Source organism: Abramis brama (genome assembly GCF_963993115.1).
Source record: "Abramis brama genome assembly, chromosome: 12".
Taxonomy (NCBI): domain Eukaryota; kingdom Metazoa; phylum Chordata; class Actinopteri; order Cypriniformes; family Leuciscidae; genus Abramis; species Abramis brama.
Genome location: NC_139974.1, coordinates 5243474 through 5266892, shown reverse-complemented (window position 1 = coordinate 5266892; position 23419 = coordinate 5243474). Strand labels below are relative to the sequence as shown.

Genomic DNA, 23419 nt, shown 5'->3' with positions numbered 1-23419 from the left:
GGACGGTGACACAAAACAAAACGTTGCGCTTTTCTAAGCGTGTAAAATGGATAACTATATTGTATGGCGGAATACCATAGCAAGTGCTTATGAGCACTTCGACTTGGCGGAGTAATATCTTCACTCGTGAAAAATCCTCTCACCGGCCCCCGCTCCCTCTAGTGAAGATATTACTCCGCCAAGTCGAAGTGCTCATAAGCACTTGCTATGGTATTCCGCCATACAATATAGTTATCCATTTTACACGCTTAGAAAAGCGCAACGTTTTGTTTTGTGTCACCGTCCTAGGTCGAGTTACACTACGTGAGTAACTGTATTTAAATAGGGAAAACGTGGAGGTGTTTGGTAGCTTCTCTGCTTGGCCCATATTGAATGAACTGAGTGAACAAAGTTTCGCCGCGCGCCAGAGCGATTGAGTGCACGCACTGAGACGAGAGAGGTATGTATCAACTCGTTTTAGTTAAGGGAATAACATAGTTTAATATGAAAAGACGGTGGAGTATCCCTTTAAGTAACCCAGCGGTGCTGGGTTGGGAACGCGGACGTGAAAGAGAGCACGCACGTCACGCAACAACAAGGACGACACCAGTTGGAGAAGCCGCCATTTTCTTAGCGCCTTCAGGTGGAAGCAAATAAAAGACGTTTATGCAGTTTAAGGTAAATAAATATACATATTTCAAGTAGTTTTCAATTGGTTTTTATCCGAGGGTATTTTGAGATCTCGTGGAAGGTGGAAAAGTCAGAAAAGAGCTTATATGGAAATATTCGCGGTTTTTGCCTCATGTCTTAACATGCCGCTTTTATTGGTTTTCTTATGTCTTATTTCCAAAAATTCTGTTAATAGAGTCACAATACATTATCCCTTACATATTCAATATTTCTCTAACGATTTTACTGAATAAACGCAGTTTTACGCTCTCAGCTCAATTGAGATTAACGTTGCCATGACAGCCGCGCTGCGCGCGCCTCATACGATACGACTCTGCTCAGTGGACTAGGAAGAAAGTGCGCCACACTGTCATCGCGATGCTGGCCTTAGGAAGGGAAAAGGTAAGTCCATTTTTAAAATTTGCTTCTGAATATGTTAACTGTACTTTATTATATATGATTTGCTGTATTAGCTAACGTTACGGGTTTGATTCGGTGAAGTTTAACTTACTTTGCTAACGTTAGTCTTCTGTCAGAACCCAGCAAACACAAAACGTTTTTACAACGTTTCACAACGTTGTTTTTTGGTTGCAATTAGGTAATGTTGCAGTGCAACGTTTTAAAAACGTTTAAGAAACCACACCTAAAAAAAATAATAATAATGTAACCAAAATAAAACGTTTTAGAAACGTTGTGAAAATACCAACCAGGTATGTTTTCTTTAGGTAGTCAAAAAAACGTAAATATCACGTTCGTCTACTACGAAAACAAAACCAGACCAAAATGCAACTTTGGCGAGACGTTTTATTTAGGTGTTAAAAAAACGTAGTCTGCACGTTGAAATAGGTTTTAAAAGTAACGTCACGACAGTATTAATACAAACATGCCAAATCTCCAATGGTAGGCTACGTTCTGTTTGCAGTGTTCGAATTGTGTCAAAGCTCTTGGGGGTAAGAGCTTTTGTCCGGTTGGGCAAGTACAATTCTCTTTCACTTGTCTCTTAAAAAAACACGTACACACACGTGTCCCGGACAAGCGTTAATGCTGAAATTCTATTCAGATCTGTAAATTACCAAACAATCATAAAAGAAAGAATATTATCTTACCGTCGTCGTGAGGTGAAAATGAGGATTCACTCTGCCAGACTCTCGTGAAAGTGCTTATCTATAGCACGAAATTTATTTCTCGTACCATTTATTCGCAAAAAAATAGTTTTTGCGTGCATATGATACGCACTTTATGGCGTGTAATACACGTACTACACACCCCTAATCCTACTCAAGGGGTTTGCAGTGCGTATCATTTACACGCAAAAAAAAAAAAAAAAAACCTGTTTTTGGCGTATAAATGGCACGATCAATAAAATGTATCTGTTTATAAATTTGAGCGTCTTTTCAGACGCAAATCTAATTTGAATTACTTTCTAATGGGAGCGGCAGCGCAATACTTTGATTAAAAATAAATATATTACCTAATAAATATGTTTCTATTATTTTAGTTTTAATGAAAAACCAGGGGACCCCCCGATGTAATTTTTTTGGGCCTTAAGGGGGGTCCCTTGATGCTTATGGGGGGTCCCGGACCCCCCCAGCCCCCCCTCAATTCGAACACTATTTTAAGCGATTCTTCATTGACCGAGTAGCCTAACACGAGACCGCTGTAGGCAGCCTGAATATCAAGTATCAAAAGGACTTAGAGGTGATATGTGAATGCTTACTCTCAGTCGTCTCTTCTCATTTAATAGCCTATAAATTTTTTGATAACATTTTTTACGCTAATCGTCACTGAACATGTCATATGCACTTTTGGAAAAATGTTAATGTCCTTGCATTCATGCAGCCTGAGGGTGACGCTGTAATGATGATTGACATACTTTATGAAAATATGTTCATAATTATATCATGTAGTTTTTGCTATTTTTGTTTACCTCGTTTACCATTTCTAAAGGTAGACATATATTATGTTATAATGTAGCCTATTATATATGATTTGAAACATTGTTTTACTTTCTTAATGCTTTCATATTTTCATTCAATTTACAGTTTGCGATGGCCACAGGCCTACTATCCACTTAATAATATATCAAGTTTCATGATATTTTAGCTGATTATCAAATAATTCATTACATCAATCTAAATGTAAATGCTGCGTGACTTTTACGTATTTTAATGGGCGCGCGCGCTGAACGTTCAAGCCGCATTTGAACTGGAGCGGAGGGCGTTACCATGGAAACGAGGCAGCAGCTCAACTGACAATCAGCGAAACTCCGTCTATCACTGTTGTTTTAACAACTTTAAGGTAAGTTTAGTCCATAAAATTACACAAATAGTACATACAAATGTTTCTGAGACTTTCTTTCATGTAAATCACTCGCTTTCGTTGAATATTTACTTAATAGAAATGGTTTAGTGTCTTCGAAAAAGTCCGTTAGCATCTAACTAACTTTAGCTAGCTAACGTTAGAGATAACGTTAGGTTGACTAGACTTGAGCTGTAAGTTTGGGCTTTTAATCACTTATGTGTAGATGAGATATTTTTGTAAAGGTTTTGCTGACGATTGGTCAATGGATGAATGGAAATAAGCTAATTTATTTATATAAAAGTATGCACTGTATGGTTAATTCATAGTTATCATGTGACGTCACACCATTACGCCCACCTGGAGGGCAAAATAAGGCTTTCCTCCACTGCCCAGTCATTTTTATCAGGTTTGTAGTTAGTATTAATGTAGTAAAACAGTGTTATTAAAATATCAAATTAAATATATAGCCTACCACTTATTCATGATGCATACTTTGTACAGGTAAGCAGATTATTTACAACAAAATAATATTGTTTGTCTTCTCCCCTTTACAGTATTGTTTGCCATCTAGTTCTGATCACAGAGTTTATCTCCAAACCCAATTAAGCAGACCTGAGCAGCTGATCCAGGATCACCAGAAACTCTGCAGGACTTTGGTCTCAGTGTTCCAGTGTTCAAGTGTCCCAGTGTTGTAAGTTCAGAACATATTGAGATCTCAACATTGTCTCTCAAGGTCCACTTACATGCAGAGCTTTACTCCAACCTAGTCCAGCACACCTGAACAAGCTAATCAAGGTGCTAAACTCTGGGTGCATATCACTCAGGTCTCTATCTCAGTAGTCAGTGGCCGTCTTTATCACAAAATCCTTACAGTGCACTGAAACATTATTATTATTATTATTGTTATCGGAAATTCTGAAGCACAAAACTTTATCACATGAGACAGATGACATGTGATAGGTGATTTTAAAACACAAACCAATATTATATTTCAGCATAAACATAACATCTCTAGACAGTTAATGTCTAATCAAGCAAACATTTACAATTTATTTATGACTGAAATCTTCCACAAGTATGTAGAGGGAAAACTCAAGTGTATACTTCACATTTTGGACAACCATTGTTTTTTTACATTTACATTTTGGTTATTGTTTTCTTTCTCACTTTAGATGCTGGAGAAAAAACAGCCAGGCTAAAGCATTCCAAGTGGAAACTTCTGTCATGGCTCAATAATCCAGGATTGGGATGGTATAAGGAGCAGAAGATCAGAGATCAGGAAGATCTACTCGTGCCCCTGAGGAACTGATTCACCTAATGCGTCAAATTTAACCAAACATTTTCATCACTCACCTTCATGTCGTTGCAAACCTGTAAGACTTTCGTTCATCTTTGAAACACAAATGTAGATCTTTTTAATGAAATCTGAGAGCTTTCTGTCCCTCCATTTCACAGTTTATGCAACTACAACTTTCAAGCTTCAGAAAGGTAGTAAAGACATTATAACAATAATCAATATGACTCCAGTGGTTTAACCTCAACTTTATGAAGTGAAGTAAATGCTGTGTATGTGCAAAAAAAACCATTGCATCTTTATTCACAAAATATACAGCTCTGACACGTGTTCACGGAGCGCCACGATTCATCAGTGTTGTGTTGGCGAAAGAGCCAGCGATCTCATGGCGCAACATGCGTTGGAGATACATAATTTGTGAATAAAGATGTAATTGTATGCGCACATAAGGTATCTGTTAAAAATATCTTCATTTGTGTTCTCCACAAAAGTCTTATGGGTTTGGAGCGACATGAGGTAATTAATGACAGAATTTACATTTTTGTGTGAACTATCCCTTTAATGTTTTCTAATGTGGTTATAATTGGCCATTGTTCTGTTTTATAAACATTTTCAATATTTTAAAGATTTATTGTTTTGAAAAAAATGTTTATACAGAAAAGATAGATTAATTTGATCAAAAGTTGCAGTAAAAACTTTTAAATTGTTTTAAAAAAAATGTTTTAAATAAATGTTGCTCTTACTGAAAACTGTATCATAGTTTCCACAAAAATATGAAGCCGTACAACTGATAATAATCATAAATGTTATATATATATATATATATATATATATATATATATATATATATAATAGATCGTATCATTATTTATTCTAGAATTAGTAATACATTACAGAAATGCACTCATTAATTAAAATCATTAATCATATATCAATCATATTGTGTTATTAATCAATAAATTCTAAAGAATTTGATTAACTTTTATGTTTTGTGTCCAGTGATTTTTCAATGTTTTTAACGGGTCCCAGAAAGAATTGTGTTTATAGCCCACTGGATCGATTACTCTTCACACTGGATCGATTACTCTTCACACTGGATTCTTTGAAGACGGACGTGGCAGCAGTTGCAAACACTTACAGGCTACATCCAAGGATGGAAACATCTCAGGTTTTAGTGATTAACACATTCTTTCAGTGAATTTTTCGGGTGAACGTGGTAAAAACCAATAGGAAAAAAAGTACCACATGAGACGTGATATTGACATTTTGAAAATGTTGAACATGACGCATATCGTCGAAGCAACGTTTAAAAAACGTTTTTTTACAAAACATTTAATCAATGGTGTGAAAATACGTATTTATAATGTTAAAAAAATGTTTCAGCCACATTGTGAAAATACGTGTTTATAACGTTTAAAAAATGTTTCAGCTACGTTGTGAAAATACGTGTTTATAACGTTTAAAAAATGTTTCAGCCACGTTGTGAAAATACGTGTTTATAACGTAAAAAAAATGTTTCAGCCACGTTGTGAAAATACGTGTTTATAACGTTTAAAAAACCCGACATCTGTCGTATTAAATACGTAGGATAAAAACGTTGTGACAACTTTTTCACGACGTGAAAAAAACGTTTTTGCAACGTTTTTGTGTTTGCTGGGAACATACTTCACAAATTTTCCACTCTGCTTTCGTTTAACTGTACAATAGTAACAGTAGATGTTATTAATTTACTATGAGCATACTACTCACTATACTTACTTTACATTTTTACCTTTTAAATTTTTTTTTTTTTTTTTTACGTTAAGTTACCTCGGCCGCCATTTTGTCCGTGCCACTCCCGGGATAATTTGTATAAGAGCTTTTCTCAAGTTTTCTGTGATAATAAAATGCCTTTTGACTGACATTAATTTTTGTTTTAGAGAATGTAAAGGCAGCACGCACTGTGATCTTGAAATGACTGAAAAGTGCATCGAAGGACATTGGAAAATAAATGCAAAACAGTAAGACCTTTTTGTTACTGTTGTATTTGTTAAATTATGTTATTTTTTTCATAAATAAACTTTTTTGCCAAATGCTGCTTTGACGCAGAAAAGTGTTATCCAGCTAAGTTAACTGTTCCATCTCATTTTTCCACTTCTAATTTCAACTCTGTTAAGCCTTGTATATTTCACATCATCGACCCTGATTTCACTATTATTAAAGAGCAATGAATGAGACGTTTCAGTTCTATAAACCTGACTACAGTTGCCTAGTTCAATAATGTTAACTAGCATCATGACCGCCAATTTTGCCTTGCCAATCTGTAAATTGGGATGTACATAATTTAGTCATAAAATGTATTTTATCTGTTATTTTATCTATATTTATATTATAAAATGATGTTTCATCATCTCCATCAAAATACTTATGTTCTGCATATTTTTTTTCTCTTACAGCTGAGAAGATTGATCAAGAAACCCTCCTTCTTTTAGATGATGTCACACTGACCTCTCTTATCCCCATTATTGGACTTCGTTTAAAATTCAAGAAGTACCTCAAGAATGCACTTGATGTAAGTACAAGGTATTAGGTGTAGAAGGCATGGGGTTCATCTGCTTTAAATGCAAAAGGTCTTTGGGGCCTAATATCAGATCTTTATTTTCACATTTGAGGGTTGTACATCATGTATTTTCTACATCTAGTTACTTTCAGTGTGTATAATATATTCACAATATATTGTGCAGACCTAACATACTGTAAAAATGTATACATGTGCATTACCATTACATTTTTCTATTAAAGGAATCAATTGAAGAGCTTGCAACTACACCTACTATATAAAGGGAGCAGCAGCACAGGATATCTGTGGAGCAAGTAGCAGCATTTGTAAGTTTGTGTTTATTTATTTCTTGTTTTGGGACCAGACTGTTGCTAGAAAAGGCGTTGTTTTTTTGCATTAAATGAAAGAAATTTGTAGGATGTTTTTCTTTTAAACAAAATATTTTTTTTTTAGAATGTAAGAGACATCCTTCTTGCAACACCCAATGGCAGAGGTATTGTAGATACTTTTGAAAACAAGCACTGCATTTCACTTAAAGAGAGACAAGCCATGGTTCGGATCTTGGTGTCACATCTTATTGAACGCTTTGGAGAAAAGTGAGTACACATTTTCAATACAAATTAAAGTAAAACATTTTAATGCTAAAATATCTTTTGATATATTAAATGTCTTGGCGTGTACATTTGTACTATTGTTAAAATTCAAAATATGAAATTGTTTCTTTTAGCCCAAGTGCAGGTACAAAAGTCACCCTGGCTTCATCAGTAGTTGAACAGTTTCCATGCCTTAAGGATTGCCAGGGTAAAGGCTATGTGAGTACAGTGTCTAACACAGGGATGTGATTTTGCTGTATTTATACGAACTTCTGTATTTCTGAACTTAGAAGTATGAAATAATTGCTGTTTTTAAATCTGTGCTTAAAGGTTACAGCACTAGCACGTGCTCTTCTCAGATCATGTTTTAAGGGCCTCCCACCATTGCACATTTAACACCTGACCAGCTCATTAGTAGATTGCAAGACTTGAATTGGGTGTGTCTGATGAGGGAGACATACAAAATGTGCAGTGGTGGGGGTCCCAGGACAGGTTTGAGAAGCACTGCCTTATCTGACCCATGTATTTCTGGTCGGAGTCTCTACTAACGATTTTATTGCAGTTTTATGAAGACTTTTTCTTTTTTTAATTTTGAGTGATTTTTGTGAACATTTTTTCATTGTATTCTAAAGAGACGTAGAGTGATGTTGCCTTACAAGTACTTCCAGTAGTCCTTCCAACATCAGTGTACAAGATTGGAAGGAAGACGTTTAAACCACCTTTCATTGAAACCCGGAAGGCCTTCATAGACATACAGCCTGTAAGTTAACAGCCATTGCTAAAACTACACGATTTAAGTATTTACAATATATTGTATGGACCCTTTTCACAGACTGACACATTTTAACAATTATCAACGTCACAAATCTAGTAATGTTTTTAATTTAATTTTTAATTTTTGAGTGAAAACATACAGTAGTGTCAACCAAAAATGAAAATTCTTTCATCAATTACTCACCTTCCTGTCGTTCCAAACCTTTAAGACTTTTGTTCATCTTCGGAATGGAATGACGATATTTCTAATGAAATATGAGAGCTTTCTGTCCCACTATGCAATTACCACTTTAATGCTACAAAAAGTTAGTAAAAAGATTGTAAAACTAATTCATATGAATCTAATGTATTCCAAATTTTCTGAAGAGACTTAATCGCTTCATATGATGAACAGATTTAATTTAATTTAAGTATTTATTTTTAGGTGTACTAACCCTTCAAGGCCATGACACACCAAGCCGACATTAAAAAAACTAGTGACATCAAACGGTAACTGTGTTGTTGCCATGAGTCATTTGCATCTGGGCCAAAAAGTTGGAACACACTGCAAAAGCTATGGCCAAGGGCCAACCCCTGCCAACAGGGGTCCGACTAGTGCTAACATTGGCCGATGATTGGCTTGGTGTGCCAATCATAGCCTTTACTGTTCCTAAAGGTATTTAAATTAGTTTTAATTTTTTGCGTTCTAAATTGATGCTAATTTTTTTTTTTTTCCCTCTTCTTTTTTTTTTTTTTGTCAGATTGAGACCAATATGGCTGAGTACCTGCGCTCAAAAGACTCTGAATTTCCACATTTTCTCATGCTTGGAGACAACCAGTGCGTTCAAGCCTTTGCCATTATAAACGGAGAGGCACTCGAGCAAAATACATTGCTTGCTGCAGTTGATGTTTGCTTTAAGGAGTTCTACGTATTTGACTATCCGAAACAGTGGTGGCAGTTTTTACAGACTGTGGTGTATGGACTTTCTGGGGATGAAACACCAACAATGAGAGTTTTTGCTGACAGACAGTAGTTTTTGTTATTACTGTCTGTGACCTTGCCTCTTTTATGCTGTTTGTTCTTTTTATATTTACTACTATTACTTCTAAACTATTACTTCTAAACTATTACTTCTACTTGTACTTTTCTTCTACAGTACAATTACACTACAATGATTCTTACTGTGAGTATTTCTCTCACATGATGTTATGCTCAAAATGTTGATGTAAATGCTTTGAAATGTGTTAAGACTTCAAATTCATATTTTCTTCAAAAGGTTAATTTTTCTGACTCATTTTTGCTGACAAACAGGTTATTACTGTCTGCGACCTTGCCTCTTTTATGCTGTTGTTCTTTTTATATTTACTATTACTTCTAAATACTTGTACTTTTCTTCTACAGTACAATTACACTACAATTGATTCTTACTGAGTATTTCTCTCACATGATATCTTATGCTCAAGATCTTGATGTAAATGTTGTGAAATGGTTTTAGATTTCACTTCATATTTTCTTCAAGAAGTTATTTCAAGTCTTTCTGTGATATGGTTTCATGCATTTTCATTGAATTGTGTCAATGGGGAGGGAGTGATGGGAAATGTAAAAAAAAATGTATTCACAAATGGACAATTTTACTTGATAAAACAAAAATAAATTTTCATATTTTGATTACTGAAGTCTGTATTGCTGTAGATGGGTTATTTTAGTAATTTTATTTACAAAAATTTCTAATTTAAAATTCCAACCCATTTTGGGTTACATAAACCCAGCACTGTAGTAATTTTTAACCCATAATTGGGTTAAAATGATAACCCAGCATGCTGGGTCAAACATTTAACCCAACTAGTTGGGTTAAAACAACCCAGCGCTGGGTACGTCCCTTTTTGACCCAGCGCTGGGTTGCCAAAATAACCCAAATTGGGTTGTTTTTAACCCAGCATTTTTTAGAGTAAAGTTCAGTTCTGTAAGTTTATGAGTTTCTTACTGAATTTCAAATGAATTATTGTGTTTCCCTCACTATAAATTCTTACATTAATTTTAACCAATTTGATATAAATTATAAATTTGACTTGAAATAATATTATGATGAATAAGTAAAACTAAGCCGGACTCGAGGTAAGATTTCATTTAAACCTCAGTGACTAAATACACATTAGGAGCAAATATAGGCTTATATAATATAAGTTCTATGATCTGTAGCAACAATGACATCTGCTTTTCACATTAAGTGAATCATCCTGTCTCCAAACACATCCTTCGTTGTCTCCTTAAACAACAGTCTGTGCATGGTGCCGCTAAGTCTACCATGAACAGTCAAAATTGCAATCTGTTGCTCCCCAGAGGGACATTTGAGTCACAAAAGGAACCCTGTTCTGGACAATCCCCTCTAAGACCCCCATTTCAGCATGGACTCCCTGTGACTTTACAACCTCATGACACACACACACACACACACCATTCATGGAGCTTTTCAGAGAAAAGTACCCCTAAAATGTTTGATATGTATTCCTGTGTTTCTCAAGTGTCTTCACATGCCATAACGGAAATACTGACCATTTCATTGTGTGTTTAATCAAACTTTATTTGTGTGTAATTATGCATGTAAATGTAACGTTATGTTTCATTGATCTTTACCTGTCATAATTGGTATCTGTCTGACCGTCCTGTTTTAATTCGACCAGTCACACATAAGAGATTACAGTAAGATGTATTGTTCTGTGTGTACAATCTTAAGAGAAAATATGAATCCTTTCTCTCATAAGACATATGGTCAAAGTAGGCGTGTCTTCTTCACACAAAGAAGACTTCTTCCCGCTACAGATCAGAAGATCTGATTGGCTGTTGTCACCGAAAACAGGGCGTAAACAGATGTCTTTAAAAAGCAAGAGACCCTGTTTCCTCTCTCTCTCTCTCTGATCCCTGCTCTTCTCCGGCACTTCCTCTCTCATCTCCTGCTGCCGCCCCGGCGCAGCGCTTCTCCCAGGAACATCTGAAGAAGGCCCTGGCCTTCTCTATCGAACGAACGCATGTTCGAGTCATAGATTTCCCTCTTAGAAGCCAAGATTTCCGGCCTCTCCCATCCCGGGAGACGAACTTTCTCGGTAACGTTACATTTCAGTGAGCCTTTTTAAACTTCCGCGGCACTGGAAGACGCAGCGGAAAACAGGACACCACCCTCGCTTCCTGCCTCAGCCTCGCCCGAACAGAGAACGAACGTGCAAGTAACTTTAAAACCCTCTCTGAAAGCTGCTTTCCAGGAGTCTCGTGAACTTAGGTTTCTGTATGTAATAATTACTAATTTTCTCTTCTCTTCTCTTTCTTTCTTTCATTTCATTTCATTCTGATCACTTATGTTATTGTTTGGTTATATGTGTGTTTGTTTTATTGTTTGCATTTTGACGTACGTTTATATTCGTAGCTCATATAATCTCTAGTTTTGCATTTATTAAAATTCATAAATACTTTTCACTGTCTCTGTGTTTGAAAATCCACCGTATAAGTCAATGAAACTTAAAAGATCCAATTATAAGCTACAAGCTCGATATATAGACTACTTGAGTAGTTTTAATTAATAAACTCAGAAAGTTTGATGTCCGTGGCCAGAACATAAACTTTCGTGGAGTTTGTAAATAGATACCCCTTCTTAACTGTGATAATCTTACATTTATTCGCGGGACGAATAACGATCAGACCAGTTACAGAACAAGGTAATCTCTATAATTGATAAAATAAATGTACATGCGACTTATGAATTATGACCATGAGCCATAATTATTAATATTTCCAAAATTCCCTATATTCTTGAGCTAATTCAAATTAACCCAAAGTCGTATTTGTTACATGTTTGGTGGAGAATGCAGGCAGTTCCAAACTTTATCTGGTGGAACAAATTCAGTTTCAGTTGAATGTGTATTATTGGTTTAATAATTGTAGGCTATACGCGCGTTTTGAATTGTGAGGTAAGTCGCTATAAGGCGAACTCACCCAGCTGATGGTAGGCACAAAGCCAGCTCAGCTCTGCAAAAAACTGCAGTTCAGGATATTACATTGGTCTCTGTACATGTAATATGATTTAAACCGACTAAATAAAGACGAAGGAATCTTTTTTTAGTGCGAAGACGTAAATCTGATCTGAGCACTTCAGTTTTCAGTCGTAATAGGCCTTATGATATACAATACGTTAACGATAAACTCCTGGTCAAAAATTGGCGTCGCGATCCAATTTTGTAAACCTACGCATTTAAATCATAAAAGTGCTATTTTGATTAATGCTTATGGGGGATGAGCAGACGCATAATTCCTGCTCACAGCTGTGCAAATTAAACAGAAGAAATAATTCCTGTTCACAGAAGTCTAATGCCTGTGTGCTCACAGCTTAAGTAAACAGAAGTTCTAATGCCTGTTTGCTCACAGTTTCTATTAATTAAAACAAGAAGTTTAATTCCTGTTTTTATTGTAAACCGTTTCCTGTATAATGTGTAAGTAAACAGAAGTTCTAATCCCTGTTTTTATTGTAAACCGTTTCATATATAATGTGTAATTAAATAGATGTGTAATCCCTGTTAGTCACATGTTATGAAACTCGTGTAATTTTCTGCATGCAACAGAGCGCAAAATACTCGTGATCCCACAGAAAAAAAATCTGGAATCATCTGTCCGACGTTACTGACACTGCGCTCCGTCCGGTGTTGGGACCGTCGGAGGGTCTGACCGCGCCCGCTGGTTTCCACCTGGATGACCTCTATTCACCCCAGGTAACTAAAATTTGATAGAACCCATCCACTTATTATGGACCACAGAATACTAGATATTCCTCCTGGTATATTTTAGGTGTTTGGCCCACCTTTTTCTCTCTAAGACACACCTTCTTTCGAGGTCCTGTCCCGATAACTCTAGCAGTGTTAATAGGCTTAGGCCTCTTGATTCATTTTTTTTTTATATATATTATTTTTAATAACGCTCCCCGTGTTATTGTTTGTGACATTTCATTGCAGACCAATTCACTTCCTTGTGTTGTGTTTCCCTTTTCTTCCCTACCTCTAACTTTGTCTTTCTCCATTCTGTTGTGATTTGTTCCTCTCATTTCACTTAGAGACAGAACCTAAGAGAGACCCCAGGAAAGCTGAATAATAGAGTAACGATCAAAGCCGGCGTCATTAGACGACCCCCAGGCTACCGCCTGTCAAAATCTCTATTGTGGGTTTTATCCATACCCACGAAATTGGCTCCGCTAACTGTCGGCATCAGTTAGCCCCGAAATTCTCATAAACGGCATAGCCCGTATGAGTATAGCTCATTTGACCCTAAACAAACTTGCATTTTGTCTCTTTTTGTGTGTGCTGTGCCTCTCTCACCACAGTAAGCAGAGATGTCGAGCTCACCCGGTCCCGCAGTCCGCTGGCACGCTCTCGAAACATGGCTGAGAGAAATGACGGCAACCATCCTACCCCAGGACGCCGCTGACCACCAAGACCTGGACCAGTTTGAGACCTGCGATCCAACCCAGAAGTACGACCACGAGCAGCTGGCCAAAATCTTCGGAAAACTCGCACTCAACCTCGTCACCAAGGCCCGGGCCAGCGAAAGGACCAACCTCGATCTGGAGCAGAAGGCAGCCACACTACAGCTCCAGGCCACAGAAGCCCTGGAGGACCGAGCACACACACAGAGCCGTCTAGACCAGCTACTCTTCCCGACCGAGGAAGAGGACGAGACGGACACAACGCTACAGAAAGAAGTAGAAAGACTTCGAAATGCCCTGCAAGATCTGCACCTCGACACAGACCAAAGAGAACAGTTGGAGAGAGAAACCAGAAAAGAACTCAACGAAAGGCTCCAACGGGCTGAAGCTCTCCTTGAGAGAGCAGAGACTAAAATTCATCAGCTCGCTCAGCAGAGACACGAGCTCCAAGATGAACTTGACACTGTTCATGCAGAACTAAAACATTCTTACAGATTGCAGAGTGGCTGGAACGGAGAAACACACATCACAGAGTTTCTCCCGGCCAGCCACCCCAACCCTTTCAGCCAAGAACCCAGAGCTGAAAAGGGAGATGTAAGCCCACGGCTCAAGACATCACCAACCAGCTTCCAAGACCACCTGTCAGCAGCGAAGGGGGGAGGACCCTTCCAGAAAACCCATGCCACTTACCACGGCACGGCCCCCCGAGACCTTGACAAGCTGGCCAGAAACATTCCTACGTTTGCCGGAGACTGCAGTGTTCATGCGTACCTTCAAGACATTGACTTTCACCTGCAAACTGTCGCCAACATGACAGCTTGGGACAAATTGTACTTGTTACGAATCACCGCAAATAGAGAAGTGCGTAGTTTTCTGGATCGACAACCAGAGACTGTCAAAGCAGATTACAAGCAACTGCGACAAGCTTTTATCCGTGAATTCTCTGACCCAGAATCAGACCAAGGGTTTATCACGGCATTTGACGTCAAACAGGCCCGACTTGAACACCCACACTCCTACTATGGCCGACTCCGACAAACGTTCTTCGGAGCAACCAACACACCACATATGGAAGAAGATGTAACCTTCAGAACTTTGTTTCTGCGGAATCTACATAGCAGCGTGAGTGGACATCTTGATGTGCTTGTCTGCCCACGAACCATGTCTACTCGAGAACTCAGAGACTTAGCCCACAAGGCTTACACCAAGCAAAGGGCTATGGATGAAAAGACTGTAAAAACACACACAATTCACTCCGTCTCTGAGCACTGCTCAGAGCCAGACAGCAGGTGGCAGCACGACTGTGATGGTGCCCATCCAAAGCGTCGGACCGAGCGCTCAGAAAGATTCTGGAACCAGCATCATCCGCCGTCCAGAACTCCAAGCCCAGACCGTCAAACCTGTAACCACTCTCCCCAGAACACTGGTGAGCCAGAGTCTTCTTACATAACAGATGAAGACAGTGCAGCCACGTCTGACACAGACACAGAAAACGAACACTGACACCTACTGCTTCAAGGTCAGGACTGACCCGCAGCTGAAGTAACCAGACCAACTACCCTCACGATTGCAGTGACTACACAGCACAAACGAACTTTACCAACTACACTGCACGCCTCAGAGCCGCTTACACTACCTCCGCTGTGTACAAAGAAGGTCATGCGGGCCTCTGATGAACAGACCTTTCCTATGCCACCAATGACGCCTCATGTGTTGAACACCGCAGCACAAAAGCCACGCATGGCACATCAAAGTATGTGGCATACCAACCTCAGCGAAGCAACAAGACTGTCCTAGCAACCATCGCTGAAATCTTTCCTCCCTTTCTCTCTCTCTCCCCTTTTGCCTCTAACAGGATGCTGTGGTGGTTCGCGAGAAAGCAGCCACCATCGGACATCACCAGGTCCGGCATCCGGCATCGCATTAAGAGAAAACACCCCCGACTCCTGATCACCAAGGCAGGACTCACACTCAGAAAGTCTAACACTGGGATGTGCATCTCCACGGTCACCGACCACGCCCCGACACTCGTCTTGGCTTTCATCCTGTACCAGACTCAACGAGACGTGAGCATCCACAGCCAAGCTCACAAAGCCGTGTCTGGCGGTTTCCTACGAACCCTGGAAAAGGGGGTCCCACACCATCGACCCCCTCAACTTCACTTGAGCTGAGTCATCAGCCTAGCAACCACCTGCTATTTGACCATCATGATTCACCTGCCATTCATTGTGCCTATTTGTTGTTCGATGAAGTCCATCCCGGATTTCATCTAACAAAAAGTGGGAAATGTAGCAACAATGACATCTGCTTTTCACATTAAGTGAATCATCCTGTCTCCAAACACATCCTTCGTTGTCTCCTTAAACAACAGTCTGTGCATGGTGCCGCTAAGTCTACCATGAACAGTCAAAATTGCAATCTGTTGCTCCCCAGAGGGACATTTGAGTCACAAAAGGAACCCTGTTCTGGACAATCCCCTCTAAGACCCCCATTTCAGCATGGACTCCCTGTGACTTTACAACCTCATGACACACACACACACACACACACACACACCATTCATGGAGCTTTTCAGAGAAAAGTACCCCTAAAATGTTTGATATGTATTCCTGTGTTTCTCAAGTGTCTTCACATGCCATAACGGAAATACTGACCATTTCATTGTGTGTTTAATCAAACTTTATTTGTGTGTAATTATGCATGTAAATGTAACGTTATGTTTCATTGATCTTTACCTGTCATAATTGGTATCTGTCTGACCGTCCTGTTTTAATTCGACCAGTCACACATAAGAGATTACAGTAAGATGTATTGTTCTGTGTGTACAATCTTAAGAGAAAATATGAATCCTTTCTCTCATAAGACATATGGTCAAAGTAGGCGTGTCTTCTTCACACAAAGAAGACTTCTTCCCGCTACAGATCAGAAGATCTGATTGGCTGTTGTCACCGAAAACAGGGCGTAAACAGATGTCTTTAAAAAGCAAGAGACCCTGTTTCCTCTCTCTCTCTCTCTGATCCCTGCTCTTCTCCGGCGCTTCCTCTCTCATCTCCTGCTGCCGCCCCGGCGCAGCGCTTCTCCCAGGAACATCTGAAGAAGGCCCTGGCCTTCTCTATCGAACGAACGCATGTTCGAGTCATAGATTTCCCTCTTAGAAGCCAAGATTTCCGGCCTCTCCCATCCCGGGAGACGAACTTTCTCGGTAACGTTACATTTCAGTGAGCCTTTTTAAACTTCCGCGGCACTGGAAGACGCAGCGGAAAACAGGACACCACCCTCGCTTCCTGCCTCAGCCTCGCCCGAACAGAGAACGAACGTGCAAGTAACTTTAAAACCCTCTCTGAAAGCTGCTTTCCAGGAGTCTCGTGAACTTAGGTTTCTGTATGTAATAATTACTAATTTTCTCTTCTCTTCTCTTTCTTTCTTTCATTTCATTTCATTCTGATCACTTATGTTATTGTTTGGTTATATGTGTGTTTGTTTTATTGTTTGCATTTTGACGTACGTTTATATTCGTAGCTCATATAATCTCTAGTTTTGCATTTATTAAAATTCATAAATACTTTTCACTGTCTCTGTGTTTGAAAATCCACCTTATAAGTCAATGAAACTTAAAAGATCCAATTATAAGCTACAAGCTCGATATATAGACTACTTGAGTAGTTTTAATTAATAAACTCAGAAAGTTTGATGTCCGTGGCCAGAACATAAACTTTCGTGGAGTTTGTAAATAGATACCCCTTCTTAACTGTGATAATCTTACATTTATTCGCGGGACGAATAACGATCAGACCAGTTACAGAACAAGGTAATCTCTATAATTGATAAAATAAATGTACATGCGACTTATGAATTATGACCATGAGCCATAATTATTAATATTTCCAAAATTCCCTATATTCTTGAGCTAATTCAAATTAACCCAAAGTCGTATTTGTTACAGATCATTCAATAACATTTCTATTCTTGAAAACGAAGAGGGAAGAACAATGGCAGAATCTTCACCAACTTCAACACAAGCAAGAAAAACCAGGAGATGGAGTATTGACGATTTACCTCCATGTAAGTCAATAAACAAAAAATAAAAAAACAAGAAGAATGAATTAGTGCATGAATAACTTTAACTCTTCTCATATAATATTTAATATGTAGTTCAGGAGTGTACAGCAGCAGATAATAAAATAATTTCAAATCAAGATTTCAAATCAATATTGCTCCTTCGTGTATTTATTTATTTGGTACAGTAAGTGTTCGTGTAATGAGCTTCACATTAGGGTTCTGATCAGCTTGTCTGGGTTCATTTTGCAGTAATGACCAGCTGACTGTACATGATCTCTAATATATTTGAGTTTCCTCAAAGACGTCACTCTTTGTCTCTAGACATTCTTTACATTCAACCAACTTCATGAGGTGCATCATGGGATTCTTTATAAACAGTATTAAATGAGCCCATTTATAATAATAAGGCTAATAATAATAATTATTATTGTTATTTAAGTCCTTCAAGCAAAAGCCATTAAATCAAAAAGTCAAATGTGTTTCCAAACTTTACACTAGTAGTGAAGATTTATCTTCATCATTTCTCTCTCCAGCGATGTCTTCCTCCAGCGGTCCACTGACTGAGGAGCTTCAGTGCTCTATATGTCTGGACGTGTTCACTGATCCAGTCAGCACTCCATGTGGACACAACTTCTGCAAGACCTGTCTGAATAAGTGCTGGGACAACAGCCAGACCTGCAACTGTCCATATTGTAAAGAAACATTCAAGCACAGACCTGATCTCAAGATTAACACCACACTCCGAGAGATCGTAGATCACTATAAAAAGAAAAGTCCTGAGAAAAAAGCTGAAGTTCTGAAAAAAGCTGAAGTTCTGTGTGACGTCTGTGAGGAAAGAAAGCTGAAAGCCCTGAAGTCGTGTCTGGTGTGTCAGAGCTCTTACTGTGAAACTCACCTAGAGCCTCATTCGAGAGTGGCAGGTTTAAAGAAACACAAACTGATCAATCCTGTGAGTAATCTGGAGAACTATATATGTCAGAAACATGAGAGACCTCTGGAGCTGTTCTGTAGAGATGATCAGACATGTGTGTGTCCGATGTGTGCTTTGAAAGACCACCAGAACCACAGCACTGTTTCTTTAGAAGAGGAGAGTGAAGAGAAGAAGGTAAAAGTTACTGACAAACTGATTTTAAATGGCTCTTATCATGAGGAAACACATGTTCTTTAATATAAATGAATCAGTTATGAAAACATATTGTGTGTTGTTCTCTGTCTATAGACTCAACTGATGAAGACACAGAAAGACACACAGCAGATGATCCAAGACAGAATCAAGAAGATTCAAGATGTCAAACACTCAGCAGAAGTCAGAAAAGTGAGTTTAAAATAATTAAATTAAATTAATTTTAATATCTATCATTGTTTATTGAAATGTTGTATAAAAGCAACTTCACACTCACAGTCACACTGCTGGTCTGAATATCGACACGTCTGTGATTCCCTGATCACTTAGTAAAGTAATAACACATCTCTCCTCAACAACACACATGATTTGAGGAATCATTCAGTGCAAACGGTGCAGAATGAGGGATTTTGAAAACCGGCTAAAAACACTGAAGTATGAGAAATAATAACACTGATTCTTCTCTTAACAAACGCCACTAATAATGTGTTGATTGTCCTGGTTGAGCAGAGAAACACAGAGAAGGAGAAAGCAGCCCGTGTGGAGCTCTTCACTGATCTCATCCGCTCCATTGAGAGATGTCAGACTGAACTGCTGGAGATGATGGAGGAGCAGCAGAAAGCAGCAGAGAAACAGGAGGAAGAGCTCATTGAAGAGCTGGAGCAGGAGATCACTGAGCTAAAGATGAGAAACACTGAGCTGGAGCAGCTCTCACACACTGAAGATCACCTCCACCTCCTACAGGTCAGTCAACATCTCTCTGATCAATGATAATGCAGTATATGACACCATAACACTCCCCATGCTGAAGGATTTCTCCTCTCTCCTGCTGTAGATTTACTCATCCCTGTGCAGCTCTAGAAACACCAGGAACTGGTCTGAGATCAGTGTGAAGACTGATGAGAGTCTGGAGACTCTGAGTAGAGCTCTGACTAAACTGCAGGACTCTCTACAGGAGAAACTCACGCTAACTGGTACAGCAATATCAAACACACTGTACAGATACATATATTTATCTTTTAATATCAGTAATGAAGAATGAGTCTGTTAAAGCTGAAATAAGAGAAGTGTGTGATCATGTGTTTGTGTCTCATTATCATCACAGTTCTTCTTGAAGAGAGCAGGTCATATTCATCTCTAATTTCAGAAAACATGCAGTAAATTCATCTTGTACTAGAAGCTTCATCACTGTAACCAGAACCTTGAGGCTTTAGTAAATCTGTGAACACTTTTAGATGAGAAACTACAGAAAGAAACATTCATTTTCTGCCATTTTCAGTCTTTTCAGCTGTTTCATCTAAATATTGTGATTATGTGTCAGATAAAATCAGTTTAGCAGAAGAAAATCAAATCGACAGACATCATGAATGTCTATTCATGCAGATTGGTTCTTTTTAAGAGGAAAATTTCTGACCTGTATCAAACAGCTTCGCAGTGCTGGACTTTCATTTTCACTTTCTCTAAGGTTATTTTTATAGTGTTGTCTTTGCTGAATAACCACAACACTAATACACTCCAAAACTGAGATGAATAACATTAGGCATAAAAATATCTACAATAAAAATTTCATAAAATGTTCACAAAACATTCCCAAAGATGTTCTAAAAAGGAGGAATATTTCGAGCTCAAACACAATAGGAGTTCAGGGATTCTCTAAATATCAGCAGAGAAACATTGATCAGATAAAACATGATGTTGTTCACAATTCTTTAAATATAACCTTAAATCTTGTCTATAATTCCACACATAAACATGTCAAAGATCTTATGGTGTTTTATTGTCATTAGTCTCTACAGAACTGAAGAGGAGACAGCAGTATGCAGGTACAGTGTGCTGTCTGCACTACACTAGATTACATTCAGATACTCACAGCTTCATCACTGACCGACAGTATGATTAAACACTGATTACATATTACACACATCATCACTAAATATCTGTATTGTGAATTTGTGATTTATATTCTCTGTTTTCTCAGTGGATGTGACTCTGGATCCTGATACAGCTCATCCTGCTCTCATCCTGTCTGATGATGGGAAACAAGTGAGACATGGAGACATTAGACAGAAACTCCCAGACAAACCAGAGAGATTTGATACATGTGTAAGTGTCCTGGGAAAGGAGGGATTCTCCTCGGGGAGATTTTATTTTGAGGTGCAGGTGAAGGGAAAGACTGACTGGGATTTAGGAGTGACCAGAGAATCCATTAACAGGAAGGGATTGATCAGACTGAGTCCCAGTGATGGATACTGGACTGTGGTTCTGAGGAATGGGAATGAATATTGGGCCGGTGCTGATCCTCCTGTCTCTCTGTGTGTGAGAGTGAAGCCGCAGCGGGTCGGTGTGTTTGTGGATTATGAGGAGGGTCTGGTCTCCTTTTATGATGTGGAGTCCAGCTCTCATCTCTACTCTTTCACTGATCAGTCTTTCACTGGGAAACTCTATCCATTGTTTAGCCCATATCTAAACAATAAAGGTAAAAACTCAACTCCACTGATCATCACACCTGTCAATTACAATAAATTAATTTTCTGCCGTAATATGAAATGCACAATGAAAATGATTTATATAATTACAAATCTAAACATGTTTTGCTATATTTTCATAATTTGTTTTTCATTGTTAAAATCTATAATTCTAGCTATAATAAAAATTGTGAAAATATAATGCTTATTTAACAATTTTATTTTCAACTTTTCATAATTATTCATGCCATTGTTTTCTCCCATCTCAACCTGACAAAGTGAAAGTGTCTGTATTTTTGTTTTTACATCAAAATAAACCAAACTATGATAAAATTGATAAAGTATATCAAAGCTGTTTCTACCATTTCAGTCACAAAATGATCTGTGATAATACTGAGGTAAATCAGATGTTAATTCCTCAATATATATCACTGTATGATTACCATATTCATACACAACACTATGGATCTTCAAAGACGAAGAAGAAGAAGACAAAGTAGAAGAAGAAGAAGAAGACGAAGACAAAGAAGAAGACATAGAAGAAGAAGAAGAAGACGAAGAAGAAAGAAGAAGACAATGAAGAAGAAGAAAGAGGAAGAAGACGGAAGAAGAAGATGAAGACGACGAAGAAGAAGAAGAAGACATTGTAGGTCTATTACCAAGTTACCATGTCAAATGTTTGACCCATGCAGGTAGGCCCGCCCTCACGTGATACCGATTGGTCGATTGATAAGCTTAAATCTGATTGGCTAAAGAGTACGACTCATCTGTGTAGGAGGAGTTCGCTGCCAGGAAAGTCTCAAAAACACAAACACACACACACAAATCCAAGGCGATTCACACGTGAATGACGATATTCACATTCAAGGATAAACTCGTACATTTTAAACATTCAAAAGTTTTTGTGCACAGTTGTATATCTACGAATTGTGTTTTGCATTTGTGAAGTGTATTTTGAATATTTTTTTATTTTGCACATGTGAATTGGTTTTTGTGAATGTATATTTTTTTCACGCACGTGAATTAGGTTTCATGCATGTGAAATTGTCTACGCATGTGTGAATCATGTTTTTTGCGTGAATTATAATTGAGACTTTTCTGCCTCTATATTGGAATATGTGGTGAGCTGGAACCTGCTTATGTTACGCAGTACCGCAAACATCCAATAGGAAAATTCAACTGCACAGGGTTCCCGCGGGGTCTTAAAAAGTCTTAAAATGTCTTAAATTCTGAACTTTAAATTTAAGGCCTTAAAACGTCTTAAAAACAGCCAGATTTTCATCCGCGGTCTTAAATTTAATTTAGTCAGGTCTTAAAAAAGATTTTACCCTCGTTCATTTCCAGAAACGCTGGCCGCATTAAGTTATTACAAAGTAGCAAAAAAGTATCGAAGTCGCTCGCCAAGAGGCAGTTCACATATCGCGTCTTTTTCGCGCTCAAGTTCATTCAAATGTAGGCGCGGTAAGCGCACTTATAATTGAAGCGACGCGCTCATTTTTTTCCAGGCACAGCAACATGAAAAAAGACATGAAGGATGCGGGTGCACCCAAACACTACGGGTGTTTTTCTCTTCTCCGTAAATAAATCTTGTAACAGAGCTACAGCAAGCGTTTTTCGGCGGTGGAAATCCATTAGCCACTAAAACTTTTTTGTCATTGTGGAGTTGCATAGCAACGACAGACGCCACGGGAAAATCGGACCGAATTTTACTATTAATAATAAAAGATAAGCTAAAGTGTATTGTAAATGTCACTAAATAATTTTTTATAAAAAGAATGAGTCAAAAAAGATAAATTAAAGTCTGAAATATGTGAGGTTTATCTTTTTATAAAAACCTTTTTTGTCAACTTTATTTGAACTTGTACATGTACATTGTACAACTTTTTCAATTACTGAATTCATTGAAATAAAATGAATTCTTTGATTTGAATATTTTTTGGCAATGCGTCGTGTAGGTCTTAAATTTCAATCTTTATGGTCTTAAAATGTCTTAAAAAGGTCTTAAATTTGACTAACTGAAACCTGCAGGAACCCTGCTGCAGTAGCCACCGTTCAACCTGAAGAGGGCAGCACTCAGACGTTTTTACACCATATACTGTAAAATTAAAACACTTTATACCCAAATGTCAAAAAAGTTACTTGAATCAATGAACAGCACTAATAAAGCCCCGTTCTTACAGAT

General features: G+C 38.1%; 2 protein-coding genes and 1 long non-coding RNA gene across 5 annotated transcripts in view; 2 read left to right on the top strand and 1 right to left on the bottom strand.

Moving 5' to 3' along the window:
* The window catches only part of LOC311093806 (zinc-alpha-2-glycoprotein-like), a gene marked incomplete at its 5' end in the record, with an annotated part of 221495 nt that overhangs the window by 153729 nt on the left and 44347 nt on the right, over positions 1–23419 (bottom strand). The gene's annotated exons all lie outside the window — the stretch shown is intronic.
* On the top strand, positions 479–9805 carry LOC311094072. Of its 3 annotated transcripts, none has more exons than XR_014608554.1 (10): positions 479–3355; positions 3504–3640; positions 4122–5411; positions 6163–6243; positions 6679–6794; positions 7025–7108; positions 7236–7378; positions 7510–7594; positions 8008–8135; positions 8890–9805. It is a non-coding gene; the product is annotated as an uncharacterized lncRNA (long non-coding RNA). The 3 variants fall into 3 exon arrangements; XR_014608555.1 differs by having other exon boundaries at positions 479–3640; positions 4122–4322; positions 4405–5411; XR_014608556.1 differs by having other exon boundaries at positions 479–3640.
* Positions 17554–21519, top strand: LOC311094071 (E3 ubiquitin-protein ligase TRIM39-like). Its single transcript, XM_084131811.1, has 7 exons — positions 17554–17652; positions 18183–18754; positions 18869–18964; positions 19283–19516; positions 19608–19746; positions 20560–20595; positions 20751–21519. The coding sequence occupies exons 1-7, from the start codon at positions 17580–17582 to the stop codon at positions 21437–21439; spliced, it is 1839 nt and encodes a 612-aa protein (XP_083987937.1). The 5' UTR covers positions 17554–17579; the 3' UTR covers positions 21440–21519.